The sequence below is a fragment of the Polyodon spathula genome, chromosome 2 (genome assembly GCF_017654505.1).
Source record: "Polyodon spathula isolate WHYD16114869_AA chromosome 2, ASM1765450v1, whole genome shotgun sequence".
Taxonomy (NCBI): domain Eukaryota; kingdom Metazoa; phylum Chordata; class Actinopteri; order Acipenseriformes; family Polyodontidae; genus Polyodon; species Polyodon spathula.
The window spans coordinates 64,822,017-64,848,433 of NC_054535.1; the positions used below are offsets into that span (position 1 = coordinate 64,822,017).

General features: G+C 45.5%; 1 protein-coding gene across 1 annotated transcript in view; it reads left to right on the forward strand.

Moving 5' to 3' along the window:
• The first annotated feature begins 1,306 nt into the window (after nt 1–1,306).
• LOC121299124 (guanine deaminase-like) overlaps nt 1,307–26,417 on the forward strand; it is a 39,937-nt gene continuing 14,826 nt past the window's right edge. Inside the window, exons 1-3 of the mRNA XM_041226686.1 lie at nt 1,307–1,497; nt 21,238–21,326; nt 25,770–25,941. Coding sequence (XP_041082620.1) covers nt 1,369–1,497; nt 21,238–21,326; nt 25,770–25,941 — 390 coding nt within the window. The 5' untranslated portion in view covers nt 1,307–1,368. The remainder of the gene's footprint in view (nt 1,498–21,237; nt 21,327–25,769; nt 25,942–26,417) is intronic.

Here is a 26,417-nt window from a genome sequence, read left to right on the forward strand (position 1 = left end):
TCATCAAGTGAAACCATGGTGTAGTGTAGTCCAGGTTTAGTGCTGGCTTGTAACGACAGCTCCCAGTTAGTGCTTAGCCGTCTAACAAAGACAAATGACAAATAATTAGCAAAACAAACAAACAAAACACGAAACAATCACAGTAATTAATTACTTCCGTTTCCTTAACGGGTCCTTTCAGTAACCACATCAAAAGGAACAGATTACGGTGTCATGTCCACAAAATTACCCTTAGCCAATTGTTGACTTGGATTCGCTCTTTGTCACACCAAGTCAAGTACATCATTAGTTGTAGTAGTGTCTGTTACATTAAAACATCTTAAAACAAAACTCCCTCTCTACAGCAGTTACTGCAGTGTAATATTTCTTAATGCTTGTCATCAAAGGTTTAACTTAAGTGTTATGTTACAGTACATGACTGAGTGATACATGTAGAGGATACAACATTTTCAGTATTTTCAGCTTCCTTGTTTATGGTGAATTGGTTATAATTGATCAGTTATTTTTTAAGGTTTATTTTGTATACATAAATGTATTGTGTGCCGAAAGTATTTATTTATTGCCACTCAAATTGTCTACATTATTTAAATGTTTACCATGCTGTGCATATGAGTACCTGTATTTGTTTGTTGAGAATGTCACCCCTGAGTTCTAGTTATTGTGAGAGTAAACTGGTTAGAAATGGAACCAGCATAAAATATTTATGAGCTATTTTTTCCCCTTGTCTGTATTTCCAATAGGGTTATTTGTAGCTTTTATTTTTGTTGTGGTCTGTTTAGCTGTCACTGTAGTTGCTGTTCTGTCTCGATGGCAGCGTGTTGAGTTTATTTATTTTTAGAAAGGGAAACAGGACTGAACAAAAATGCAACACTCTGATTGGCTGAAACAATTCACATAATGGTGATGCAGAGTCGTTATTGGCATGAGATGGGATGTTGGTGTGGTTCAGATGTACATAGCATGTGAAAGATTTCTGAGGCCGTGCCTGGTTTGATTTCCAGTTACCATAAAAAATGTCCTAACAGTTAAGAATAAACTCTCTCTTATTTCTCTTATTGTAAACTAAAAGGAAATGAGTTACAGTATAATGTTGTGATAGCTGACAATAAACAACTATAAACTTGTTATATTCATACTTAATCAACACTCAATTTCATGGTGTAATTTTGAAATCTGACACGTGAAAATCTAACCTTGTTTATGTAATAGTATCCTTGGTTAGAACTCATAAGCAGGTGGAGTTCAACGTCCTCTTGTGATAAGCTGAGGCTGTTGACACCCACATGCAAAAGGAGGATACATGAGTTTTCTAAATTGCAGCATCAGATTTATTTTCTCCTCTTCTAGAATTGTCAAAGTGCTTTCAAGATGACAAGCTGCAACGAGTCTGTTTTACTTATCACTAAGGTGTTTAAGGGGACATTTGTCCATTCCACACATACTTCTCCACTGGAAATTTTAGAAAATATTATTTTGGGAGTTGGTGAAGATGGAAAGGTGAGTTTCAGTGTTGAGGTGACTATTCTCCAAATTACTAACAAACGATTTACATAACGTTTTAATGGATGGTTTCACAGACATCGATTAGCAGTGTCTAATGTTACTTAATGTAAAGCAATAGAGATTAGTGCTTATCTTGGTCAAATGTACTGTCACGTTTTAACAGAATTGAATTAGGCTTCCAAATTAACCTGATATCAGCAAGGAAATAATGCAGTAAAGTTATGAATGGATTTTAAAAAATTAACTGGGATTCAACTTTTATAAATATGATAGGGTAAAAAAAGTACAAATATTATATATATATATATGATATATATATATATATTATATATCTATATCTATATATATATATATATATATATGACTATATATTATACACACACACACACACACACACACACTCACACACACACACACACACTGGTGGTGATGTGCGTGTGTGTGTGTGTGTGTGGGGAGGGGGGTAAGTTTGCTGTTAACTTTTGCAGTGTCGTCTGTGCAGCTTATTTTTTGTGGCTTGGAGGGAAAAAAAGCCATGAATTTCTGATAATCATATTTGGCAACTGGAAGTCCTTAAACCTCCTGGCTGTGTTTCAAACAAATACTCAAGTCTTTGCTATTTAACAAGTTTGATTAGCCTTACATTGACACTTCAACACACAAATCTTAATTTATGCAAGCAAACTGAAAATTGATCATTGGAGTGTCAAAATAAGTGAAAATACTCTCCCATATAGATTATTAACAGCATTATACTTCTTGGTAATTTACCCTATTCACATTGTATATCGTTAGTTACACAAAGCATTTCCTTTAGAGTTATAAATCAATCAATCTATTTATTTTTTAAAGGTTGTAAACATACCATGGTCAATGTGGTACAGCCAGGGGCTGTACCTGGGGTCCTTTACCCTTTCCAGGGCTCTACGTTTAGATTTTTTAACTGGCCCCTTGGGCCACTGAGCTAGTGTTTTTACTGGCCTGGATGCAATTTTATTTGGCCCAAAATATTTATATATTTTTTTCATGATGGTTTTTATATTCAGTATGTTTCTAACTGTGTATGGTAACCAAAGAGAGCCCACGTCTCAAAACAAAGCAGCTAAATGAAACATTTCAATATATTATTATTATATTTAACATGCACATGTGTGTCAGAAAATGAAAATACTGTATTCAAGATTTGAAAATTTATGTGTACAAATGATACTCATTTTTTTGCAAGCAAACCCGCAACCAAGCTGATACCATATGGTCACAGTAATGCTAAAACTGAATTATAATAATCCTAATTAGGGATGGGTCAGTGTAGTCAAATACACGAAAAAAAAAAAAAAAAAAAAAAACCTTTGAATAGCATATTACATAATTGAGTTCACAAAAAACACGTATACATTAGCTGCTAGTAGAAGCAAACATGTCTTTATTGTAACACATTATGTTAGTCTTAAACTTGTTGTTATTTGCATATTAAACGTACGGACCATAATTAATTATGGAATGCTTGTAATAGCAACATTCTACAGTAATTTTAACGTATTTTTAATTTCCTTGTTTTTAGCTAATGTTAGGTGCATGAGTTCCACTGTAATGACTGTAGCCAGCAACTTCTGCAGCTGTTGCTAGCCAGTCGTGAAACAGCTTCTGGGAGCATGGCAATGGCAACATTTGAATGTGTGAACTGAAATAAAATAATGTATATAACAAGTGCTAAAAGAAGTAATCCAAATTTGGGTAACACCGAAATTAGAAAGGTAATTTAACGTTAAGATGAATATAAAGACATAATAAATGTTAAGCAGAATAACGCAGTGACTAATAAGAAAAGGCAAGATACGTGGAGTTGGAAAGCAGTTATTTTTTTAAACTCTGGACTGCAGTTCAATGTAAAACATCTACTGTTGACTTTCTGTGAATGGATGGAGTAACGTCAACATTTGCACTGCCCATTAAAAGTACAACCAGGTATCCTTGATTTGAATTATTTACAGGTTATTGAATAAGCAAAGTAACTTGACTTTGATTCATCTGATGTCAGTACTTGATGGCTAGTTGTAATTAGTAATGTTAAACTATTGTAATGTTGGAAGGTATTTTCTGTTGTTTTGGCCAGGTTACAGTATTTACACTAGTAAGATTATTTTATAAATATTATTTGTTAGAATTAAACAGATATAGAATATTTAGGTTGCAATATCATAGGTGTTATTTTATTCTGAATACACTACAGCAAAAATTATTATTTGGTGGTTTGCGCAATATTATGCTACTGTTGCTTTAATTGGAAGAGATACGCACTGTGGCGTTGCTGCTGATTGAGTTCTGTATTTTAATTCAGTAAACAAAAGGAAAAAGTTGTGCCTAAGGAAATAGGGTATTCAACGAAGAAATCTCGTTTGTACACTTTGTTAACCCGACTAAACTTTACTGACTTACACTGTTATGCTGTCTGCTTGTGCACACGCTTTGCCTTTCATTCTTGGTAACATAAAGGGACATTCACACCGGACATGTATAGCAAGCCATTGGGGCCACAAATGTATTGACACAACGCTTAAAAGTGACCAATGAGAACCCGTATGGATCAACGCGTAAAGAAGACTGTGATTAGACTACGCATACTAAAAACAATAGTAAATGGCAAAAGGGCCATAATGTTAAAACCCAATGCATAGTGAAATTTATGTTACGCATAGCACAAAGAGCCAATGGGGGTATAATATCGTTTAGGGGGCGTAATGAGTCACGCAACAGCCATTCAAGGCTTTCTTTACTTTGTAGGTAGATAAGGTCATGAACTCATCTCATGCATAAAATACGCCTAATTTACCATTGTTTTTAGGATGCTTAGTTAATCACAGTCTAATTTATGCATTGATCAATACAGGTTCTCATCGTGCTGCATGGCACTCGGTGCACACAGTGCTCGGTGCATGTGGTGTGCACAGTACCTGTTGCCCATGCTTAGTGGACTCGGTGCGCACGGTACTTGGTGCACGCGGTGCGCACGGTATCTGGCACTGCATGGTAATGCTCGCCAGTTGCCTGGAGAGAGTTGCACGGGGACGTTCTTCGTCCCCAGTAGCAAGTACTTCCCAGCCACACCGCTCGTCACAGAGCCCCTCCGGGGGGATTCTTGTGCACAGGCGTATGTCCACCTGCAGTCTCGGCAGGCACGGGACATAATGGATATGAAGGCCCAGATCGCACGGATGGAGCTTTTGGAGAGGCAGCAGGCCCCGATGGCTCTGGCCACGGCTCTTCGTGTGGCTCTGCCCTCACCCCCGTGGGAGAATAGGGTGAGCAGGAAGACTGGGCACTATGTTCGGACGAGGACACGCTTTACATCGCGGCCTCGTGGGGGGAGTCCACCTTCTAGTGGAGATGGCGGTCGAGACGGAACCCGAGTTCCTGACTGAAGCGGTCCCTAGTTCCGAGGTGTCCTCAGTTACTAGTGCGCCACTGCTGTCAGGGTCAATGTCTTTGCGGCAGCATACCTGCAGGTCCCCTGGGCAACAGTGGCAGAGCCACGTCGCTCCGTTTTTTCAGCCACATGACATGGCTCCTCGGCCTCAGCCCTTCCCTGCCTTCCTTGACTTTTTGGAGGAGGTGCGCTCCTCTTGGGACTGCCCAGCCACAGCGCCTAGTTCGAAGGGGCTGAGAAGCTGGGCCTGGCGGGGTTTTCCCCTGTAGACTCCACCATTGCAGCCTTGGTGAAGGCTCCACCGGTGAGGGGTCTGCTCAAGGACCCTATGTGCCCAACCTGCAATGCAGGATTACGGAGACAAATGTCCATAGGGTGTACGTGACGGGGGCTCAGAATACCCATCTGGCGAACACATCCAGTATGCTAGTTGCGTACATGGATGGCATTTTTCGTGACCACCCGTTCCCAGAGCTGGTGGTCACGGAGTTGCGATTGTTATCGCACACGTTGCTCCAGATCTCTGGCCTGGAAGAGCAGGCCCTGGGCTGGAACCTGGCTGGCCTAGTGGTCACACACAGAAAGCTGTGGCTGATGCGTATAAGGCTGTGCTTTTGGACGCGCCTATATCCCCAGGCCATACCTTTGGTCCAGGAGTGGAGGAGATCATGCAACGGTCTCTCTGACGCAAAGCATTTAGGCAGGTGGCTGCGTTGCTCACTCCCCCCATTCCGGCATGGGGTCTGTTGAGCTGCTGGCACAAAACTCCAACGCAGACAGTCACCAGGACAGTGCCCATCCTTACAGCCCTGCTGGGTGACCTTAGGTGTCGCCTACAGGCCTCACCACAGGAAAGAGACAGGGTTCTCCTGCAACGTGGAGGGCGCCCAAGCCCTGGCCAGTCCACACAGCAGCACCCTAGAAGGCGGTTCCAGGGCAATGGCCCTGGGCAGCCATCTCAGTCAGCCCCGCCTCAGCCTCAGCAGCCCCAGCAGGGCCCCTGAAGGCTTGCGGCCTCGGACCCAGTTTACGGCACAACAGCTGCACTAATGGCGCACTTGCACCTCAGATGCTTGGGTGCTAGTAACCATACAATACAGTTAAGTGTTTCAGTTTCGCTTGGGACCCTCTCCTTTTTTGCAGTGTCAAGACTACGTTTATGATGGTTACACTTCAAGCCTCGGTGCTCCAGACCGAAGTGGCAGCCTTGCTGGACAAGCGCACCATTTGTCTCGTAGACCTCACCTCTCACAGGGAGGTGTTCTGCTCAAGATACTTTCTGGTGCCGAAAAAGGACTGCAGTTTTCTCCCCAGACCTGGTTTTTGAAACAGAGGAGGTTCCAAATGCTAACTCATTGTCACATACTCCAGTCTGTCCGGACGGGCAACTGGTTTACCATAGTGGATTTGGGGAAGGCGTATTTTCACGTCCCCATTTGCCCAGAGCACAGGAAATATCTCTGCTTCACCTTTCAAGGCAGTGTTTATGAGTTTTCTGTGCTGCCATCTGGCCTCTCCCTGGCTCCCTGTATGTTCTCAAAGTGCGTAGACGCTATCCTCGCCCCCTTGCGGCTGCAAGGAGTCAGAGTGATGAACTACCTCGACGACTGGTTGATCTGTTCCCAGTCAAGGGAGAGGGAGCGGTGGCCCACATGGCGCTTGTGATGGAGCATCTGGTGAGGCTAGGTCTCACCATCAACGATGCCAAGAGTCGACTGACGATGATGCAGTGCACAACGAATGTCAAGGCTCCAGCTGGACTCCACTACGATGCACGCATACCTGTTGGACGACAGAGTAGCAGCTCTCCAGCACCACCTCTCCCTGTTTCGACATGGATCGAGGGTGCCCCTTGTCTTGTGTCAGAAACTACTGGGTCTGATGGCTGCAGTGATATCAGCCATCGAGCTGGGCTTACTGTGCATGCGGCCACTGCAAGTGTGGCTCAATGCGTTTCATCTGCATCTCAAGAGGGTCCTGGTTGGGCCAGGGTTGCATTGCCTCGCCTTCAGGCTTTTGACTTGGGCCCTTACTGTGCCTTCGGGTGATGCATGTCCTGGGCGTGGACAATTGGGTAACGGACCTCCTCTCGAGGGAGGGTCCGAACCTGTCAGAGTGGCGGCCACACCCTCAGGTGGTGGAGTGCAGTTCGGAACAGTTCGGGAAGGCGGAGATCGATCTCCTCGCCTCAGCGGAGACGACACATTGCCCCCTGTGGTACTCCCTCCACCACTTAGGCGGTCCACTTGGCATCGATGCCCGAGCCCACGTATGGCCCAGAGTGCTCATTATGCGTTCCCATCTCTGCCATTACTCCTGGCCTTTCTTGAAAAGGTCCGGTCAGAGAAGGCGTCAGTTCTTCTAGTGGCCCCCAGGTGGCCCAGGAGAATTTGGTTCTTGACCCTGTGCCAGCTATTGAATGGCCCGCCCCAGGAAATCCTGCTTCTCCTGGATCTCCTTAGTCAGACAAGAGGCAGGCTTTGGCACCCAGAGTTGGGCAGGCTCCAACTATGGGTCTGGCCCCTGAAAGGGACCTCTGGTGGTTCGGAAGTGGTTGTGGGTACCTTACAAAATGCTAGGGCGCATTCCACTAGGTCGCTGTACACCTATAATTGGAAATATTTCCAGGATTGGTGCCGTATTAATGGTCATGACCCAATTTCTTGTCCCATGCCTGTCATCTTGCAGTTTCTGCAAGATCTGCTTGAGGCTGATAGATCACCTTCCACACTCAGTGTCTTGGGGCAAGCATTTTTTTGCTACCCGGTTTCTCCAAGGCGCTTGGCGGTTGCGCCCTCCTAGGAGGGCTACTCTACCCAAATGGAGCCTTGAGGTTGTACTGTAGGCTATCTCACAGACCCCGTTTGAGCCGATATACTCCATTGAGTTGAAGTACCTGTCTATGAAAACAGCCTTCCTCTTGGCTATCACCTCCGGAAAGCGGGTTAGTGAGCTGCAAGCACTGTGTGTATAGCTCCTTGTGGCAAAGTGGCTAGTGGAGGGGAACAGGTATAGCGGTGATGCGATGCAGGAGTGACAGGCAGACAACAGTTTCCAGTGAAAAGGTACTTTTATTTATAATCCAGGTCTGGTGATCGTTAAATAATAAATCCCCGGCTATACACAACAATGTGTAAAGCACGGGGATAGCAATAATAGGGCACAGTCCCGAACAAAACGAACACACGGTCACCAGTCCTGGGTGAGTGCAGACGTGCTTGTGGTGGGTGAAGACACTATATTTTGTGACGGTTCCGTGCAGTGGTGATTCGGATTGTGCTGACCCTGGTCGACAGCTCCGGATAGGTGAGTTAACTGTCTGGTGGTGCAAAACGCAGACAATTACAAACAAACACAACACTTAATTCTCTGTAACAACGAGAGCTCCTCTCTCGATCCTTCTCTCTCCGAACATTTACCCAAACGAAGGAGAAGATCAGGGTTACCCTGGCCCCTATATGTAATCCCGCATCATATCTAGGTAAACGGTTGCAGCTGCCTTATTACTTGCAGCTGCCTCTCGTTTACCTTTCAAATCAATACGGTCTTACAACAGAGTCGCGCTTCCCTCCAGGCTGACCCACTTCCCTGACCCGGAAACGAACTGTCAGGCCAGCCCTTCCAGATACTTCTCCTCCCGTTCTTTAGCGCCCTCACAGGTCGGGAGGAAGATTCATCACCAGAACTCATCTTTCCGTCACATATCCCACCGCTCAGAGTGGAGCCGAAGGAACACTCGGCTAAATGTACCTTCCCCATTACTCCCCCCTCCCGGGAAAAATAATCCGCATTTTGGTGGTCTTTCCCCGCACGGTGTACCATGTGGTACATGAAGGGCTGCAATGCCAGATACCACCGAGTTATCCGGGCATTGCTGTCCTTCATTGTGCTTAACCACTTGAGTGGGGCGTGGTCTGTGACCAGATCGAATGAGTGTCCCAGCAGGTAGTATCGTAAAGAGTGAGTAGCCCATTTAATGGCCAAACACTCTTTTTCGACTACGGAGTAGTTGCGTTCCCGAGGTAACATTTTTTTACTGAAGTATAATATCGGGTGTTCTACTCCAGCTACTTTTTGGGACAAGACTGCACCCAAACCTACATCCGATGCGTCGGTGTGGAGGATGAATCTCTTGGTGAAATCCAGTGTGATAAGAGTGGGGTCCTGGCAAAGTGTATGCTTAATAGCATCAAACGCTCCCTGACACTCAGCTGACCATTTAATTAAATTTGGAGCACTCTTTTTGGTGAGGTCGACTAACGGGTTAACCACTGTGGCGTACTCGGGGATGAAGCGGCGGTAATAACCGGCTAAGCCCAGTAGTGACCTCACCTGAGTCTTGGTTTTGGGGATCGCTGCATCAACCAAAGCCTGGATTTTGGTGACTACAGGTCTCACCCTTCCATTCCCCATTAAAAATCCCAAATATTGAGTCTCTGTTTTGGCAAACGCACATTTCCTCAAGTTAGCTGTCAGCCGGGCTGCCCTTAGAGACTGAAGAACGGCTGCAACCCTAGCCAAATGCTCTCGCCAGGTGGAGCTGTAAATCACCACGTCATCAATATACGCTGCTGCATATTCATGATGTGGGCGTAAAACCTGGTCCATCAGTCTCTGAAAGGCAGCGGGCGCACCATGTAGCCCAAACGGCATGGTTTTAAAGTGGAACAGCCCTTCTGGTGTTGAAAATGCGGTTTTCTCTCTGGAGCTGCGGGTTAAAGGGATTTGCCAGTATCCCTTCGTCAGGTCCAGAGTGGAAATAAACCTCGCTTTTCCCAGTCTGTCTAAAAGTTCGTCGACCCGAGGCATGGGATATGCATCGAACTTAGCAATAGCGTTCACCTTTCTGAAATCCACACAGAAGCGGTTGGTGCCGTCTTTCTTAGCCACTATGACGATCGGACTGCACCACTCGCTCCTGGAAGGCTCAATCACCCCAAGCTCGAGCATATCCCATACCTCTTTGCGAACGCCACTTCGTCGACTTTCCGGGATCCGGTACGGTCTCTCTCGCACTGTGACACCTGGTGGAGAGATAATGTCATATTCAACTAAGTTTGTCCTGCCGGGCACGTCAGAAAAAACATCGCTGAACTCCTCAATAAGCTTACGCAGCTCTCTTTGCTGATCCGGAACCAATTGTTCCCCCATAGAAATCGCTCTTGTGCTCGGGGTCTCTGGACAGGGACCTAAATCATCCTCCATATTGCCTGGGGCTATAAATAAGACCTCCCTTGCCTGCCAGGGCTTTAACAAATTGACATGATAAATTTCACGTTCATTTCGGCGATCGGGCTGTCTAATTTCATAATTTACTTTCCCTATAGCCCGAATCACCTCATACGGCCCCTGCCATTTAGCACACAGTTTCGATTCAGATGAGGGAAGTAGCAGCATTACCTTGTCCCCTGGTCGAAAGGTTCGAATCCGTGCATTTTTGTTGTAATGCTGCTGTTGTCGGTGCTGAGCCGATCTGAGGTTGTCTTGGGCCAAACGACCGACCAAATCCAGCCGATCTCGTAGTAGGAGCACATACTTCACTACATTTTTAGACGAGCCTTTGTGCTCCTCCCACCCCTCCCTCAGCAGGTCGAGAATGCCGCGAGGCTGCCGGCCGTACAGGAGCTCAAAGGGGGAGAACCCCGTTGAACTCTGCGGCACTTCTCTCACCGCAAAAAGGAGGTAGGGAAGAAGCGATGCCCAATGTTTCTGCTCCTGTGTTACAAATCGCCTCAGCATCGACTTTAAGGTCTGATTAAAACGTTCAACCAAACCGTCCGATTGTGGATGATAAACGGACGTCCTGATGGGACGTATTTTTAATATTTTGTACACCTGCTGTAACGTATTGGACAAAAAATTGGTTCCGTGATCAGTCAAAATCTCCTTGGGGATCCCTACTCTAGCCATAATCTGCGCTAACTCGGTGGCTATTGCAGCTGCACTAGTGGACCTCAATGGAACTGCCTCTGGGTATCGCGTTGCATAATCCACCACTACTAATATATGCGTATACCCAGAGTCAGAAGGTAGCAAAGGGCCCATTATGTCCATTGCAATGCGCTCGAACGGAGTGGAAATAATCGGCAGTGGGACCAAAGGAGCGGGGCGCACTCGACCTGGCGCTACTCGCTGGCAGTCTGGGCATGTGGCTACATATTTCGACACATCAGTATGAAGACCGAGCCAATAGAATCGAGCCAATATTCGCTCCCTCGTCTTCTCGGCTCCGAGGTGCCCCGCAAAAGGGATATCATGCGCCAGCCTCATGACCTCGGTCCGACAAGACGGGGGAACCAATAATTGTGTTACAGGCTGTCCTGTGCCCGCGGCTAGGTTTACCCTATATAGTAATTGCCCCTTTATACTGAAATGTGGATATACTAGCGGCCCAGCGCCATCAACATCCTTACCTTCAATGGACCGGACCTGCCCCCAAGCGTGCACCAGTGACGGGTCGTTCTTTTGGCCCCACACTAGGTCCGCGCTTGAGTACCACGGGTCCGGTATATTGAGAGGGGCTGGAATAACCTCTGCCCTAGTCGGCCCAGTAACCTCGCTCTCTCGGTCACACTGCGTTCCCACTCCCTTCGACTGGCGTTTGTTACCATTACAGCACTCTCCCACCAGACCCCAGCCTTGTCTCAAAGACGCTCCCTCCCATTTCGCGGTCCGTCTCTCCTTATTTGTTTTTCTAGGACGGAACAGAGGGGAAAACATTTCAGTATGAAAAGGAAACACATCACCAATCCGTTCCTTTTTCCCTTTTTCTGCCACGTTTACGTGTGTGGCTGAGACTGCCATTATTTGCACCAATTCTTTGAATTTTGGCCAGTCTCGGCCCAGAATAACTGGGTGCGGCAACCTTTCCGCCACCCCGACTACAAGGTGACGTTTTATCGGTCCTACCGATAAATATACTTTTAGGGTGGGGTATGCCGCCGTGTCTCCATGGATACAGGAGATGGCCACCTGACCTTGTGGCCGCCACGACATACCGCCCAAGAGAGCTGTCCTGATCAAGGTCTGCTCACACCCTGTGTCCACTAACGCGTGGGTTTTCACATTCCCTAAAACCACGTCAATCAGACAGGGCCCCTCCCAACCGTTTTCCCCCTGCTTACCCGTTCCAGGTGTCCAGTTGCATGCAGCCACGTCACACTCCATAGCAGCGGGGCATGACCTGGCCCTATGTCCTGGCTGGTTACACCTAAAACAGAGTGGAGGGACAGAGGGGGCATAGGTTAAATATCTGTCCCGCTGCTGGTAGGGCAACGGGGCAGGGGCAACACCTCTACCCCAGCTGGGGGCCATCCTCGGTCTCCATGGGGGGGAGGCAAGGGGGCCCAACGGGGTCGGCGGTCTGGGAGGTCTGGGTGCCGGGACCGAGGGTGATGGTGGTGGTGTTGGAGGAGAGGGAGGGAGAGGTTGGTTCCTGAGCAGGGCAGGGGCTGACAGGATCCCGACCCGGGCTGACGTCAAAGAGTCCTCAAAATCTTCGGCCAATTTGACCGCCTCCTCCAGGGTGTCAGGGTTGTGGCGCCGTACCCACGCCTGAGTTTCGGCGCCGACCACATGGCAGAATTGTTCCACCACAATGGCTTCCCCCATTTGTTGAGCGGTCTTCTTCTCTGGGGTCAGCCAATGGACCATGTGGTCGCACAACCGCTGTGCCACCACCCTGGGGCGTGTCTCCGGGGCTCTCCGGTACTCGCGGAACCGCGTCCGGTGGGTCTCCGCGGTGATGTTGAGACGACGGAGGATAGCCTGCTTGACTAGGTCATAGTCAGTGGCGTACTGGTCGCTCAGGGCTTGGTAAGCTGCCTGCGCTTCCCCGATCAGGCAAGGTCCTAGCTGGCTTGCCCAGAACTCCCGAGGCCATCCCGCCGCGGTTGCCAGCCGCTCGAACGCCACCAAAAATGCCTCCGGATCATCCTCCGCCGTCATTTTCATGGCCCGTGCCTTCGGGGCCGACATCAATGATGTTCCGGTAGGGGTCGCTCCTGCAGCAACGATCAGCCCTACCCGTTCAATGAGCGCCGTATAGCGCTCCTCCCTCCGTCTCTCCTCTGCATCCCGTCTGGTCTCCAGTGCCTGCAGCAACTCCGCCAGCGCGTTGCGGTCCATAGTCCCGTGTTCTGACACCACGTGTGGCAAAGTGGCTAGTGGAGGGGAACAGGTATAGCGGTGATGCGATGCAGGAGTGACAGGCAGACAACAGTTTCCAGTGAAAAGGTGCTTTTATTTATAATCCAGGTCTGGTGACCGTTAAATAATAAATCCCCGGCTATACACAACAATGTGTAAAGCACGGGGATAGCAATAACAGGGCACAGTCCCGAACAAAACGAACACACGGTCACCAGTCCTGGGTGAGTGCAGACGTGCTTGTGGTGGGTGAAGACACTGTATTTCGTGACGGTTCCGTGCAGTGGTGATCCGGATTGTGCTGACCCTGGTCGACAGCTCCGGATAGGTGAGTTAACTGTCTGGTGGTGCAAAACGCAGACAATTACAAAAAACAAACACAACACGCAATTCCTCTTTACAACGAGAGCTCCTCTCTCGATCCTTCTCTCTCCAAGCGTTTAACCCAAACGAAGGAAAAGACCAGCGTTACCCTGGCCCCTATATGTAATCCCGCATGATATCAAGATAAACGGTTGCAGCTGCCTTATTACTTGCAGCTGCCTCTCGTTTACCTTTCAAATCAATACGGTCTTACAACAGAGTCGCGCTTCCCTCCAGGCTGACCCACTTCCCTGACCCGGAAACGAACTGTCAGGCCAGCCCTTCCAGATACTTCTCCTCCCGTTCTTTAGCGCCCTCACAGGTTGGGAGGAAGATTCATCACCAGAACTCATCTTTCCGTCACATATCCCACCGCTCAGAGTGGAGCCGAAGGAACACTCGGCTAAATCTACCTTCCCCATTACTCCCCCCTCCCGGGAAAAATAATCCGCATTTTGGTGGTCTTTCCCCGCACGGTGTACCATGTGGTACATGAAGGGCTGCAATGCCAGATACCACCGAGTTATCCGGGCATTGCTGTCCTTCATTGTGCTTAACCACTTGAGTGGGGCGTGGTCTGTGACCAGATCAAATGAGTGTCCCAGCAGGTAGTATCGTAAAGAGTGAGTAGCCCATTTAATGGCCAAACACTCTTTTTCGACTACGGAGTAGTTGCGTTCCCGAGGTAACATTTTTTTACTGAGGTATAATATCGGGTGTTCTACTCCAGCTACTTTTTGGGACAAGACTGCACCCAAACCTACATCCGATGCGTCGGTGTGGAGGATGAATCTCTTGGTGAAATCTGGTGTGATAAGAGTGGGGGCCTGGCAAAGTGTACGCTTAATAGTATCAAACGCTCCCTGACACTCAGCTGACCATTTAATTAAATTTGGAGCACTCTTTTTGGTGAGGTCGACTAACGGGTTAACCACTGTGGCGTACTCGGGGATGAAGCGGCGGTAATAACCGGCTAAGCCCAGTAGTGACCTCACCTGAGTCTTGGTTTTGGGGATCGCTGCATCAACCAAAGCCTGGATTTTGGTGACTACAGGTCTCACCCTTCCATTCCCCATTAAAAATCCCAAATATTGAGTCTCTGTTTTGGCAAACGCACATTTCCTCAAGTTAGCTGTCAGCCGGGCTGCCCTTAGAGACTGAAGAACGGCTGCAACCCTAGCCAAATGCTCTCGCCAGGTGGAGCTGTAAATCACCACATCATCAATATACGCTGCTGCATATTCATGATGTGGGCGTAAAACCTGGTCCATCAGTCTCTGAAAGGCAGCGGGCGCACCATGTAGCCCAAACGGCATGGTTTTAAAGTGGAACAGCCCTTCTGGTGTTGAAAATGCGGTTTTCTCTCTGGAGCTGCGGGTTAAAGGGATTTGCCAGTATCCCTTCGTCAGGTCCAGAGTGGAAATAAACCTCGCTTTTCCCAGTCTGTCTAAAAGTTCGTCGACCCGAGGCATGGGATATGCATCGAACTTAGCAATAGCGTTCACCTTTCTGAAATCCACACAGAAGCGGTTGGTGCCGTCTTTCTTAGCCACTATGACGATCGGACTGCACCACTCGCTCCTGGAAGGCTCAATCACCCCAAGCTCGAGCATATCCCATACCTCTTTGCGAACGCCACTTCGTCGACTTTCCGGGATCCGGTACGGTCTCTCTCGCACTGTGACACCTGGTGGAGAGATAATGTCATATTCAACTAAGTTTGTCCTGCCGGGCACGTCAGAAAAAACATCGCTGAACTCCTCAATAAGCTTACGCAGCTCTCTTTGCTGATCCGGAACCAATTGTTCCCCCATAGAAATCGCTCTTGTGCTCGGGGTCTCTGGACAGGGACCTAAATCATCCTCCATATTGCCTGGGGCTATAAATAAGACCTCCCTTGCCTGCCAGGGCTTTAACAAATTGACATGATAAATTTCACGTTCATTTCGGCGATCGGGCTGTCTAATTTCATAATTTACTTTCCCTATAGCCCGAATCACCTCATACGGCCCCTGCCATTTAGCACACAGTTTCGATTCAGATGAGGGAAGTAGCAGCATTACCTTGTCCCCTGGTCGAAAGGTTCGAATCCGTGCATTTTTGTTGTAATGCTGCTGTTGTCGGTGCTGAGCCGATCTGAGGTTGTCTTGGGCCAAACGACCGACCAAATCCAGCCGATCTCGTAGTAGGAGCACATACTTCACTACATTTTTAGACGAGCCTTTGTGCTCCTCCCACCCCTCCCTCAGCAGGTCGAGAATGCCGCGAGGCTGCCGGCCGTACAGGAGCTCAAAGGGGGAGAACCCCGTTGAACTCTGCGGCACTTCTCTCACCGCAAAAAGGAGGTAGGGAAGAAGCGATGCCCAATGTTTCTGCTCCTGTGTTACAAATCGCCTCAGCATCGACTTTAAGGTCTGATTAAAACGTTCAACCAAACCGTCCGATTGTGGATGATAAACGGACGTCCTGATGGGACGTATTTTTAATATTTTGTACACCTGCTGTAACGTATTGGACAAAAAATTGGTTCCGTGATCAGTCAAAATCTCCTTGGGGATCCCTACTCTAGCCATAATCTGCGCTAACTCGGTGGCTATTGCAGCTGCACTAGTGGACCTCAATGGAACTGCCTCTGGGTATCGCGTTGCATAATCCACCACTACTAATATATGCGTATACCCAGAGTCAGAAGGTAGCAACGGGCCCATTATGTCCATTGCAATGCGCTCAAACGGAGTGGAAATAATCGGCAGTGGGATCAAAGGAGCGGGGCGCACTCGACCTGGCGCTACTCGCTGGCAGTCTGGGCATGTGGCTACATATTTCGACACATCAGTATGAAGACCGAGCCAATAGAATCGAGCCAATATTCGCTCCCTCGTCTTCTCGGCTCCGAGGTGCCCCGCAAAAGGGATATCATGCGCCAGCCTCATGACCTCGGTCCGACAAGACGGGGGAACCAATAATTGTGTTACAGGCTGTCCTGTGCCCGCGGCTAGGTTTACCCTATATAGTAATTGCCCCTTTATACTGAAATGTGGATATACTAGCGGCCCAGCGCCATCAACATCCTTACCTTCAATGGACCGGACCTGCCCCCAAGCGTGCACCAGTGACGGGTCGTTCTTTTGGCCCCACACTAGGTCCGCGCTTGAGTACCACGGGTCCGGTATATTGAGAGGGGCTGGAATAACCTCTGCCCTAGTCGGCCCAGTAACCTCGCTCTCTCGGTCGCACTGCGTTCCCACTCCCTTCGACTGGCGTTTGTTACCATTACAGCACTCTCCCACCAGACCCCAGCCTTGTCTCAAAGACGCTCCCTCCCATTTCGCGGTCCGTCTCTCCTTATTTGTTTTTCTAGGACGGAACAGAGGGGAAAACATTTCAGGATGAAAAGGAAACACATCACCAATCCGTTCCTTTTTCCCTTTTTCTGCCACGTTTACGTGTGTGGCTGAGACTGCCATTATTTGCACCAATTCTTTGAATTTTGGCCAGTCTCGGCCCAGAATAACTGGGTGCGGCAACCTTTCCGCCACCCCGACTACAAGGTGACGTTTTATCGGTCCTACCGATAAATATACTTTTAGGGTGGGGTATGCCGCCGTGTCTCCATGGATACAGGAGATGGCCACCTGACCTTGTGGCCGCCACGACATACCGCCCAAGAGAGCTGTCCTGATCAAGGTTTGCTCACACCCTGTGTCCACTAACGCGTGGGTTTTCACATTCCCTAAAACCACGTCAATCAGACAGGGCCCCTCCCAACCGTTTTCCCCCTGCTTACCCGTTCCAGGTGTCCAGTTGCATGCAGCCACGTCACACTCCATAGCAGCGGGGCATGACCTGGCCCTATGTCCTGGCTGGTTACACCTAAAACAGAGTGGAGGGACAGAGGGGGCATAGGTTAAATATCTGTCCCGCTGCTGGTAGGGCAACGGGGCAGGGGCAACACCTCTACCCCAGCTGGGGGCCATCCTCGGTCTCCATGGGGGGGAGGCAAGGGGGCCCAACGGGGTCGGCGGTCTGGGAGGTCTGGGTGCCGGGACCGAGGGTGATGGTGGTGGTGTTGGAGGAGAGGGAGGGAGAGGTTGGTTCCTGAGCAGGGCAGGGGCTGACAGGATCCCGACCCGGGCTGACGTCAAAGAGTCCTCAAAATCTTCGGCCAATTTGACCGCCTCCTCCAGGGTGTCAGGGTTGTGGCGCCGTACCCACGCCTGAGTTTCGGCGCCGACCACATGGCAGAATTGTTCCACCACAATGGCTTCCCCCATTTGTTGAGCGGTCTTCTTCTCTGGGGTCAGCCAATGGACCATGTGGTCGCACAACCGCTGTGCCACCACCCTGGGGCGTGTCTCCGGGGCTCTCCGGTACTCGCGGAACCGCGTCCGGTGGGTCTCCGCGGTGATGTTGAGACGACGGAGGATAGCCTGCTTGACTAGGTCATAGTCAGTGGCGTACTGGTCGCTCAGGGCTTGGTAAGCTGCCTGCGCTTCCCCGACCAGGCAAGGTCCTAGCTGGCTTGCCCAGAACTCCCGAGGCCATCCCGCCGCGGTTGCCAGCCGCTCGAACGCCACCAAAAATGCCTCCGGATCATCCTCTGCCGTCATTTTCATGGCCCGTGCCTTCGGGGCCGACATCAATGATGTTCCGGTAGGGGTCGCTCCTGCAGCAACGATCAGCCCTACCCGTTCAATGAGCGTCGTATAGCGCTCCTCCCTCCGTCTCTCCTCTGCATCCCGTCTGGTCTCCAGTGCCTGCAGCAGCTCCGCCAGTGCGTTGCGGTCCATAGTCCCGTGTTCTGACACCACGTGTGGCAAAGTGGCTAGTGGAGGGGAACAGGTATAGCGGTGATGCGATGCAGGAGTGACAGGCAGACAACAGTTTCCAGTGAAAAGGTGCTTTTATTTATAATCCAGGTCTGGTGACCATTAAATAATAAATCCCCGGCCATACACAACAATGTGTAAAGCACGGGGATAGCAATAATAGGGCACAGTCCCGAACAAAACGAACACACGGTCACTAGTCCTGGGTGAGTGCAGACGTGCTTGTGGTGGGTGAAGACACTATATTTTGTGACGGTTCCGTGCAGTGGTGATCCGGATTGTGCTGACCCTGGTCGACAGCTCCGGATAGGTGAGTTAACTGTCTGGTGGTGCAAAACGCAGACAATTACAAACAAACACAACATGTAATTCTCTGTAACAACGAGAGCTCCTCTCTCGCTCCTTCTCTCTCCGAACGTTTACCCAAACGAAGGAGAAGATCAGTGTTACCCTGGCCCCTATATGTAATCCCGCATGATATCGAGATAAACGGTTGCAGCTGCCTTATTACTTGCAGCTGCCTCTCTTTTACCTTTCAAATCAATACGGTCTTACAACAGAGTCGCGCTTCCCTCCAGACTGACCCACTTCCCTGACCCGGAAACGAACTGTCAGGCCAGCCCTTCCAGATACTTCTCCTCCCGTTCTTTAGCGCCCTCACAGGTCGGGAGGAAGATTCATCACCAGAACTCATCTTTCCGTCACACTCCTGCATGCATATTTGGGATGGTGTTAGCAGAGTGTCACTGTGTGCAAACTCTGCTTTCATCCCCAAGGTGGTTACAGCCTCCCACATTAATGAGTATGTGGAACTGGAGTCCTTTCATCCTCCACCATTTACTTTGGAGGAGGATAGGAAGTTGAATTTCCTCTGCCTGGTTCAGGCATTGAGATGCTCCGTGGATGGGACGATAGTGCTGCATCATTCTGACCAGCTCTTTGTCTGCCACGGGACACGGACCCTGGGATAGCCCCATCGAAGCAACGACTGTTGCATTGGATTGCGGACACAATCGCCTGGGCGGGTAGCCGCACATTCCACGAAAGGTTTAGCTACATCATGGGCCCTCTTTAGAGGTGCCTCCATGGCTGAAATTTGTGATGCGCCTAGCTGGGCTACACCGCATAATTTTTCCAGGTTCTATCGCCTTAGTGTGATAGATCCCTCATTGCCTTCAGTGGGCACAAGGGTCCTTGAGGTTGCACGCTCGCACCGCTGACCTTTGGTCAGGCAGGACTAAGGTGTCCCTCAGATGCTGTCGTTCTTCCCTCCCTCGCAACGGCTCTGGTATTCATTTTCCCATAAACAATGTTTGGTGACCATCTTCGACTTGAAAGGGAATGTTAGTTAACCTATCGTAAACCTGGTTACCTGAAAGAGATGATGGCCACCAACCATGAAGTCGCGTCGGTCGTCATCATGGTCTCGTAGCAAAAAGAGGTTGATTTTTCCCTGCGTGACAGTTTTATTCCCTTGGTAGGCGGGACCGAGGAGGTCATCAAGGGAGGGGGGAGCCTATCGGCAGCTTTGATAGTAAGAGCTCAGTGACACTTACCAATATGCAGGCATATATCCCATAAACGATGTTTGGTGGCCATCTTCTCTTTCACGGAGCCAGGTTTACAGTAGGTTAACTAACGATTTCAGACCTACTTAATGTTGTATTATACAACTCTGGAGAATCAGAAATCCGAACCATAAGCTTTTCTTCCATTGTACTTTTTTTTTTCCTCGCAAAGGAACCTCCTACTTTCCTCTGATTGGTTGCTGGTAGTTTAAGTCACCACGTGGAGAAAGTTGAAAATATTTAATCTCCTGTGTGTCGCTCTGCGGCAGGCTTTTGCTTTGCATTGTTACACTTTTCTATTGCTGTGAGGGTGGTTTGCCCTTGTTTGTTTTTTATCTGCTTTGCCATACCTCTCACGACTTCAAGGTGCTTTCCTATACTTCGCCATGCTCTATGCTTTGTTGTGCTTTTGCTATGAGAAACCGCTATCCCGTATTTTTTGTTTCCCCTCTAAAGATGATCAGTTATTTCATAATATGGATACTCACCCACTGCAATTTTTTTTTTCTCTTCCAAAGCTGATGGTGACTAAACTTTTCTTCTCATTGGACATCATTCAACTAAAAAATCCAGCAAAATCTTCCCCGGGGAGTCTGAAGGCTGCTTGCCTCTCCCCTGCCGCCTCCGCCCCACTAATCCCACTCCCAATTTCAGACAATGTGTGTAGTCACCAGTGGGTTGCTGAGGATTCCAAAAATTCTATGAAACAGTCTAATAAATATCCTTTAGAAGTTTGGAAGAGTAACTGTCATAAGTGGATAATAAAGATCTATAATGCTCATGCATTAATTGGTTGGGACAATGCTTGTGTAACATATTACAAGATAGTACCCTCCTATTTAAATTTTTACACCATGTACCTTTAGAGGTTCCGTACATTACTATGCCACACACATATATAAAATGTATTTTCCAGCAAATCAAATACATGTTTTTGTGTCCTTCATAAACAAAACCGAAATAAAAAAGAAAGAAAATAAGCTGAAATGGTTATGACAGTTGTAAATAACTTGTCTCACTTCAGATGTGTTAATATTCCAACTATTTAATTACCTTTTCCAATTTACATATAATTCTGTGACAACATGAAAACAACCATGGTTCTTCTGATTTTAGATCTCACCTCACCCCCCCAGTGGTGACTACACATGTTGTCAAAAGTGAACCCACCTGCTGTACCAGTTAAGCAGTGTCTGCTGGAAAGCCTTGTCATAACATGGGTCAGGTGAGGGCGCAGTGGCAGCCTTTGAAGGATGGATGGGTTGTTTTGTTAGCTATTGAACACTTATTCTCCTGTGGAAAAGATCATTTATTGGACAGAGAATATTTCAATGCCTTGAAACAATCCAGTGCACTGTTTGTTCTATTCTTTATTGTTCTGAAGTTCACTCTGTGTTTTCAGATTGTGTTTATTGAAGATTTTTCTGAGCAGGAGAATCTTGCCAAGAGATGGGGATTCAAAAATACAGACATCACACATCTCAAAGACTGGTCAGTAATTATTTTCAGTTTAGAGTAAATTGTGTGTTAAAAAAAATAGAGTTTCCTTTGTCTCATATATATATATAATATATCATAATATATACTCTATATATATATATATATATATATATATATTGTATATATATATATATAAGTAATAATTTTGGAAACAATTTCAATTACAGTTTGGTTGCCCAACGTTTTCAGGTTTTCCAATTCCGTTAACATCAAATTCCACCTTGAGTTGGCACCATATGTGAGACGTTATACACATACAAAGGACATCATCAGTGGAAGTTGACCAGTAACTTTAGTGATTGGTAGTGATTTGGTTTATGCGACATAACTGCCTAGAATTATAGCCTTACTTCTGATTGGTCATATGGACATAACATTGGGAAATCATAGTCCTTATGATTGGTAATATGTTTAGTAACTGCACTAGCATTCCCACAATGTTTGCTGTCAATGTGTGCTTTAATGAACAACAGAATTCCTTGTACTCAGAAATGTGTAATTCATCTTGTGGTATGTAGTGATGAGTATTTGATTTTTGGAAGGGAGTACCTGAAAACAAACAGGACATACAATACGTTAAACCTTACATGTATGTTATTACTTTCCTTTGCATTTAGTACTGTATGGTATACTGCTGATACATTTATGTTGCGGTACACAAAGCAGTGTTTTGTGTCTCTTGTAAGCATAACATTCATGCTAAGTATGTTTATGTACTTCATTGAGTACCATTAAAGTTTCACAATGGTGAACTGCAGAAATCTGCAATTGTGCTTAAACATGTCATAATTGGCTTCCAGCATAACAGTATTTTAGCAAACATTCATAGTCAACTGTAAAGTTTGAAAGAAGAATGGTTAATCACAGTGCAAACACACATACTGCAGAAAATGCAGTGACTCCTTTTGCCATGTGAAACAGTGCAGTTAATACAAGAAAGCCAATGTTGCAGATTCCAGATACAGAAAATACTGTTTGTATGAATATTGCTGATAGCGTCTGGAGAACTATGACTTGTTTAACATTAGTTCCAGTAATACATGGAAGGTCCCTCATTCTATAGCACTACTATATTCTGAGTATACTGCTTTGTGGGAATGCTAATGTATTTAATTATTTCATTAACTATATAATTACTTGATGGATAATTCAAATGTATATAAATGCTAATCAAACTCAGCTGAGATTGAACGCTGTCTTGTACCTGATGAAGACACAATTGGTGTTGAAACATGTTGTTTTAGTTTTTGTAGCAATGTTTTAATAATAAAGATTAAAAATATTATTCCAAATGAAAATTGGAGTTGATCACTTTCTTAAATTCTAAGATGACCATATAAAAAAAAGTTTTTGATGAGTATGCTACCAAACCTGTCTCTGTGGCTGTTTGACAAATAAGAGTTTGAAAATTATACTAAAAAATGTTGTCTTAGTGGAGACACCTGATACTACATTTCATTTCCTTATGTAGTACCTCAATTTAATGAACTTGTATAAAATTAGTTGTGCACGAATGACACTTGAATTGCATGTGTGTGTGTGTATGTAGTCAGCACTCACATATCTGACCCTGTACAATTTTGTCTTCAGTGACAGTTAAACAAGTGTGATGGTTAAACGAGTCTGATTTATTTCACCTGATTTGAAGTGTATGTAGGTGATCATGTTGTAACCTGCCCCCTACCTCCCAAACCACCCCCTGCCCAGCACACACACATTTCATACAGAAAGAAAAGACATGACTTGGGTTTGAGCAACTGTACAGGGAGATCTATATTGTAGCACATATTTTTCTTTTCTTTGGCGGTTTTATTTCTTATTTTTTTCTTAGAGTTGGATCATGATGATGGTAAATCGTTCATGGAAGATTTTGATTCAGCAAGGTCAAGGCAGAATATTTAGCAATCTGTCTATCTGAAGACAGGCCTCCTTTCATTAATTCTTTCATTGAAATCTGTTAGCGCATGAGTTGGGAAATAACACAGCAGTAAAAGACAAACGCTTGTCGATGTTTTCAGGGAAAACAAAAAAGAAACTATGTCAGAAAAGACATAGCTGAAAGGACTTTTAAAATAAGTAGGCTTCCATTTAAATGTACTGTAGTTGTTTTATTTGTACAGTATTATATTTTCAACAGAAGGAGTATTTTAATTCAGAACGATATGATTCTGAAAATGTCACTTGCCAAAATAGATGACACATTGATTGTAATACAGTACATACTTTTAAATCCAGTACGGATTGTACTAGCATTATGTAAAATTCTCCATTAACGACCCAACAGCAAAATGAAATAAAAATGTTATCCATGCACAGAACTGCGTAAAATGTAAAAGGCAATGCAATTAAGCACAAGATTTGAAATAAAGAAAAAAAACACCAGTTTACAGAATTAAAACAGTATTCAAAGTCAGTATTCAAAATAGCAAAATATAGTGCTCGATAAAGCCCAAATGTCACAGCTCACTTTCAAATGAAATTGCACAAAAACAACAAAAGATTTGTTTAAAAAAATGTGTCACAGTATCTAAAACTGTTTAATAATTAATTTTTACATTACCATGCCTCGTCTTGTTCGCTTTGTTGTTGGTGGAAGCGCTCTGTACGCGCACAACAAAAAGATACGTACTGTGATGGTTAAACAAGTACATTGTAGCATTGAAGGAATGGGCTTTGTATCAGAAAACTGGTGACTGAGTCGGACATTTTGTGTGACGAGTAAGTGCATTACTTTGTGTATATATATATATATATATATATATATATATATATATATATATATATATATATATATATATATATATATATATGGGATTGATTGATAACTAAAAATAAGATGTATGATTAATATACTTTTGGCGGTGACTATATAGACTCATTGCCTAAGGTTCACGAATGTGTGTAATATATATATATATATATATATATATATATATATATATATATATATATATATATATCTAATATACACAGTGCCTGTAGAAAGTCTACATCCCCTCTAATTTTTTCACATTTTGTTGTGTCAGTGCATCAGAGTTTCATGCATTTAAGTGAGGATTTTTTTCCACTTATCTACACACCATACTCCACACTGTTAAGGGGAAAAAACTTATAGAGAACAAAATTATATATTAAAAATACAAAACTGAGAGATCATAATTGGATAAGTCTCCACCCCCCTGAGTTAATACTTGGTAGAAGCACCTTTGGGAGCAGTTACAGCCTTGTGTCTGTTGGGATAGGTCTCTACCAACTTTGTACACCTAGATTTTGACAATATCTGACCATTCCTCTTTACAAAACTGTTCAAGCTCTGTCAAGTTCCTTGGGGTGTGTTGGTGGACAGCAATCTTTAAGTCATGCCACAAATTTTTGATTGGATTTAGGTTGGGGCTCTGACTGGGCCACTCAAGGACATTTAACTTTTTGTTCCTTAGCCACTCCAGTGTAGCTTTGGCTGTGTGCTTTGGGTCATTGTCATGCTGAAAGGTGAAATCCATCCCAGTTTCAGCTTTCTTGCAGAGGGCAGCAGGTTTTCCTCAAGGACTTCTCTGTACTTTGCTCCATTCATTTTCCCTTCTATCCTGACATGCTTCACAGTATGGATGGTGTTCTTTGGGTGATGTGCTGTGTTGGGTTTGCACCAAACATAACGCTTTGCATTTAGGCCAGAATGTTCCATTATAGTTTCGTCAGACCACAAAACTTTTTGCCACATGGCTACAGAATCTCTTTTTTTTTCTGCACACTTCAAACAGGATTCAAGGTGGGCTTTCTTGAGTAATGGCTTCCTTCTTGCCACCCTATCATACAGGCCAGATTTGTGGCGTGCTTGGGATGCTGTTGTCACATGCACACTTTGACCATGCTTGATTGAGTTTTTACTTTGAAATGCACTACCCAGCAGAGGAAACCTACAAGAACTGCTAAATTTATCCTGAAATCATGTGAATCACTACAATTTAACACCAGTGGAGGCCACTTAACTTGATGTGTGAATTTGAAGGTGATTGGTTACACCTGAGCTAATTTAGGATTGCTATTACAAGGGGGGTGAACACTTATCCAACCAAGCTATTTCAGTTTTTATTTTTAATTAATAAATTTTATACAGATCTGTAGAATTTTTTTTTTACTTGGAAGTTGTGGAGTAGGATGTGTAGAGAAATGAAAAAAAAAAATAAATAATGCATTTTAATTCCAGGTTATAAGGCAACAAAAGGTGAACATTTTTAAAGAGGGTGTAGACTTTCTATAGGTGCTGTGTGTGTTTGTGTGTGTGTGTGTGTGTGTATATATATATATATATATATATATGTGTGTGTGTGTGTGTGTGTATATATATATATATATATATATATATATATATATATATATAGATATATATATATATATATATATATATATATATATATATATATAAATTTGTTGCAGGGAATTTTTCATTCCAGGTATGGTTGATACTCATATCCATGCATCCCAGTACAGCTATATGGGAACAGGTCTTGATATGCCCCTTCTACCGTGGTTAAACACATACACATTCCCAGTTGAACTGAAGTACAACAAAAGGGAGTTTGCAGAAGAGGTCTACAATAAAGTTGTGGTAAGCATTTTTACCAGGCAAATAGAAAAGTCCTTACAAAACTTGTAAAGAAACAATGAAACTACACAGTTAATTACTTTGTGAAAATTTCTCATTAACTGTTTATTGCATAATGGTTACAAGATGTGTATTTTTTTAAGTATATCCATTTAGAAAAGGGTATTTTGTAAATCTATTTCTTGTTTCACCAAATAGTTGAGAGTCAAGATTCAGTCAAGATTCAGTGTGAAATGTTAACAATAGACTATTGTTTGTCTCAGTAATTCCATTAACAGCAGTTAAAATGCACAAGCAGTATTGGGCCAGGTTGTCACAGTGTGTATTTACTTACAGTAGTGACACAAAAGAATTCTATAACCAGCATTTCCAGATTTCGCTACACTGATATAATTCTCTAGATATAGAACAGACAGCATTCAAGATGATGAATGATGTGTATATTGTACGTGAAAATAAAACCTACAGTTTCTCTGAGA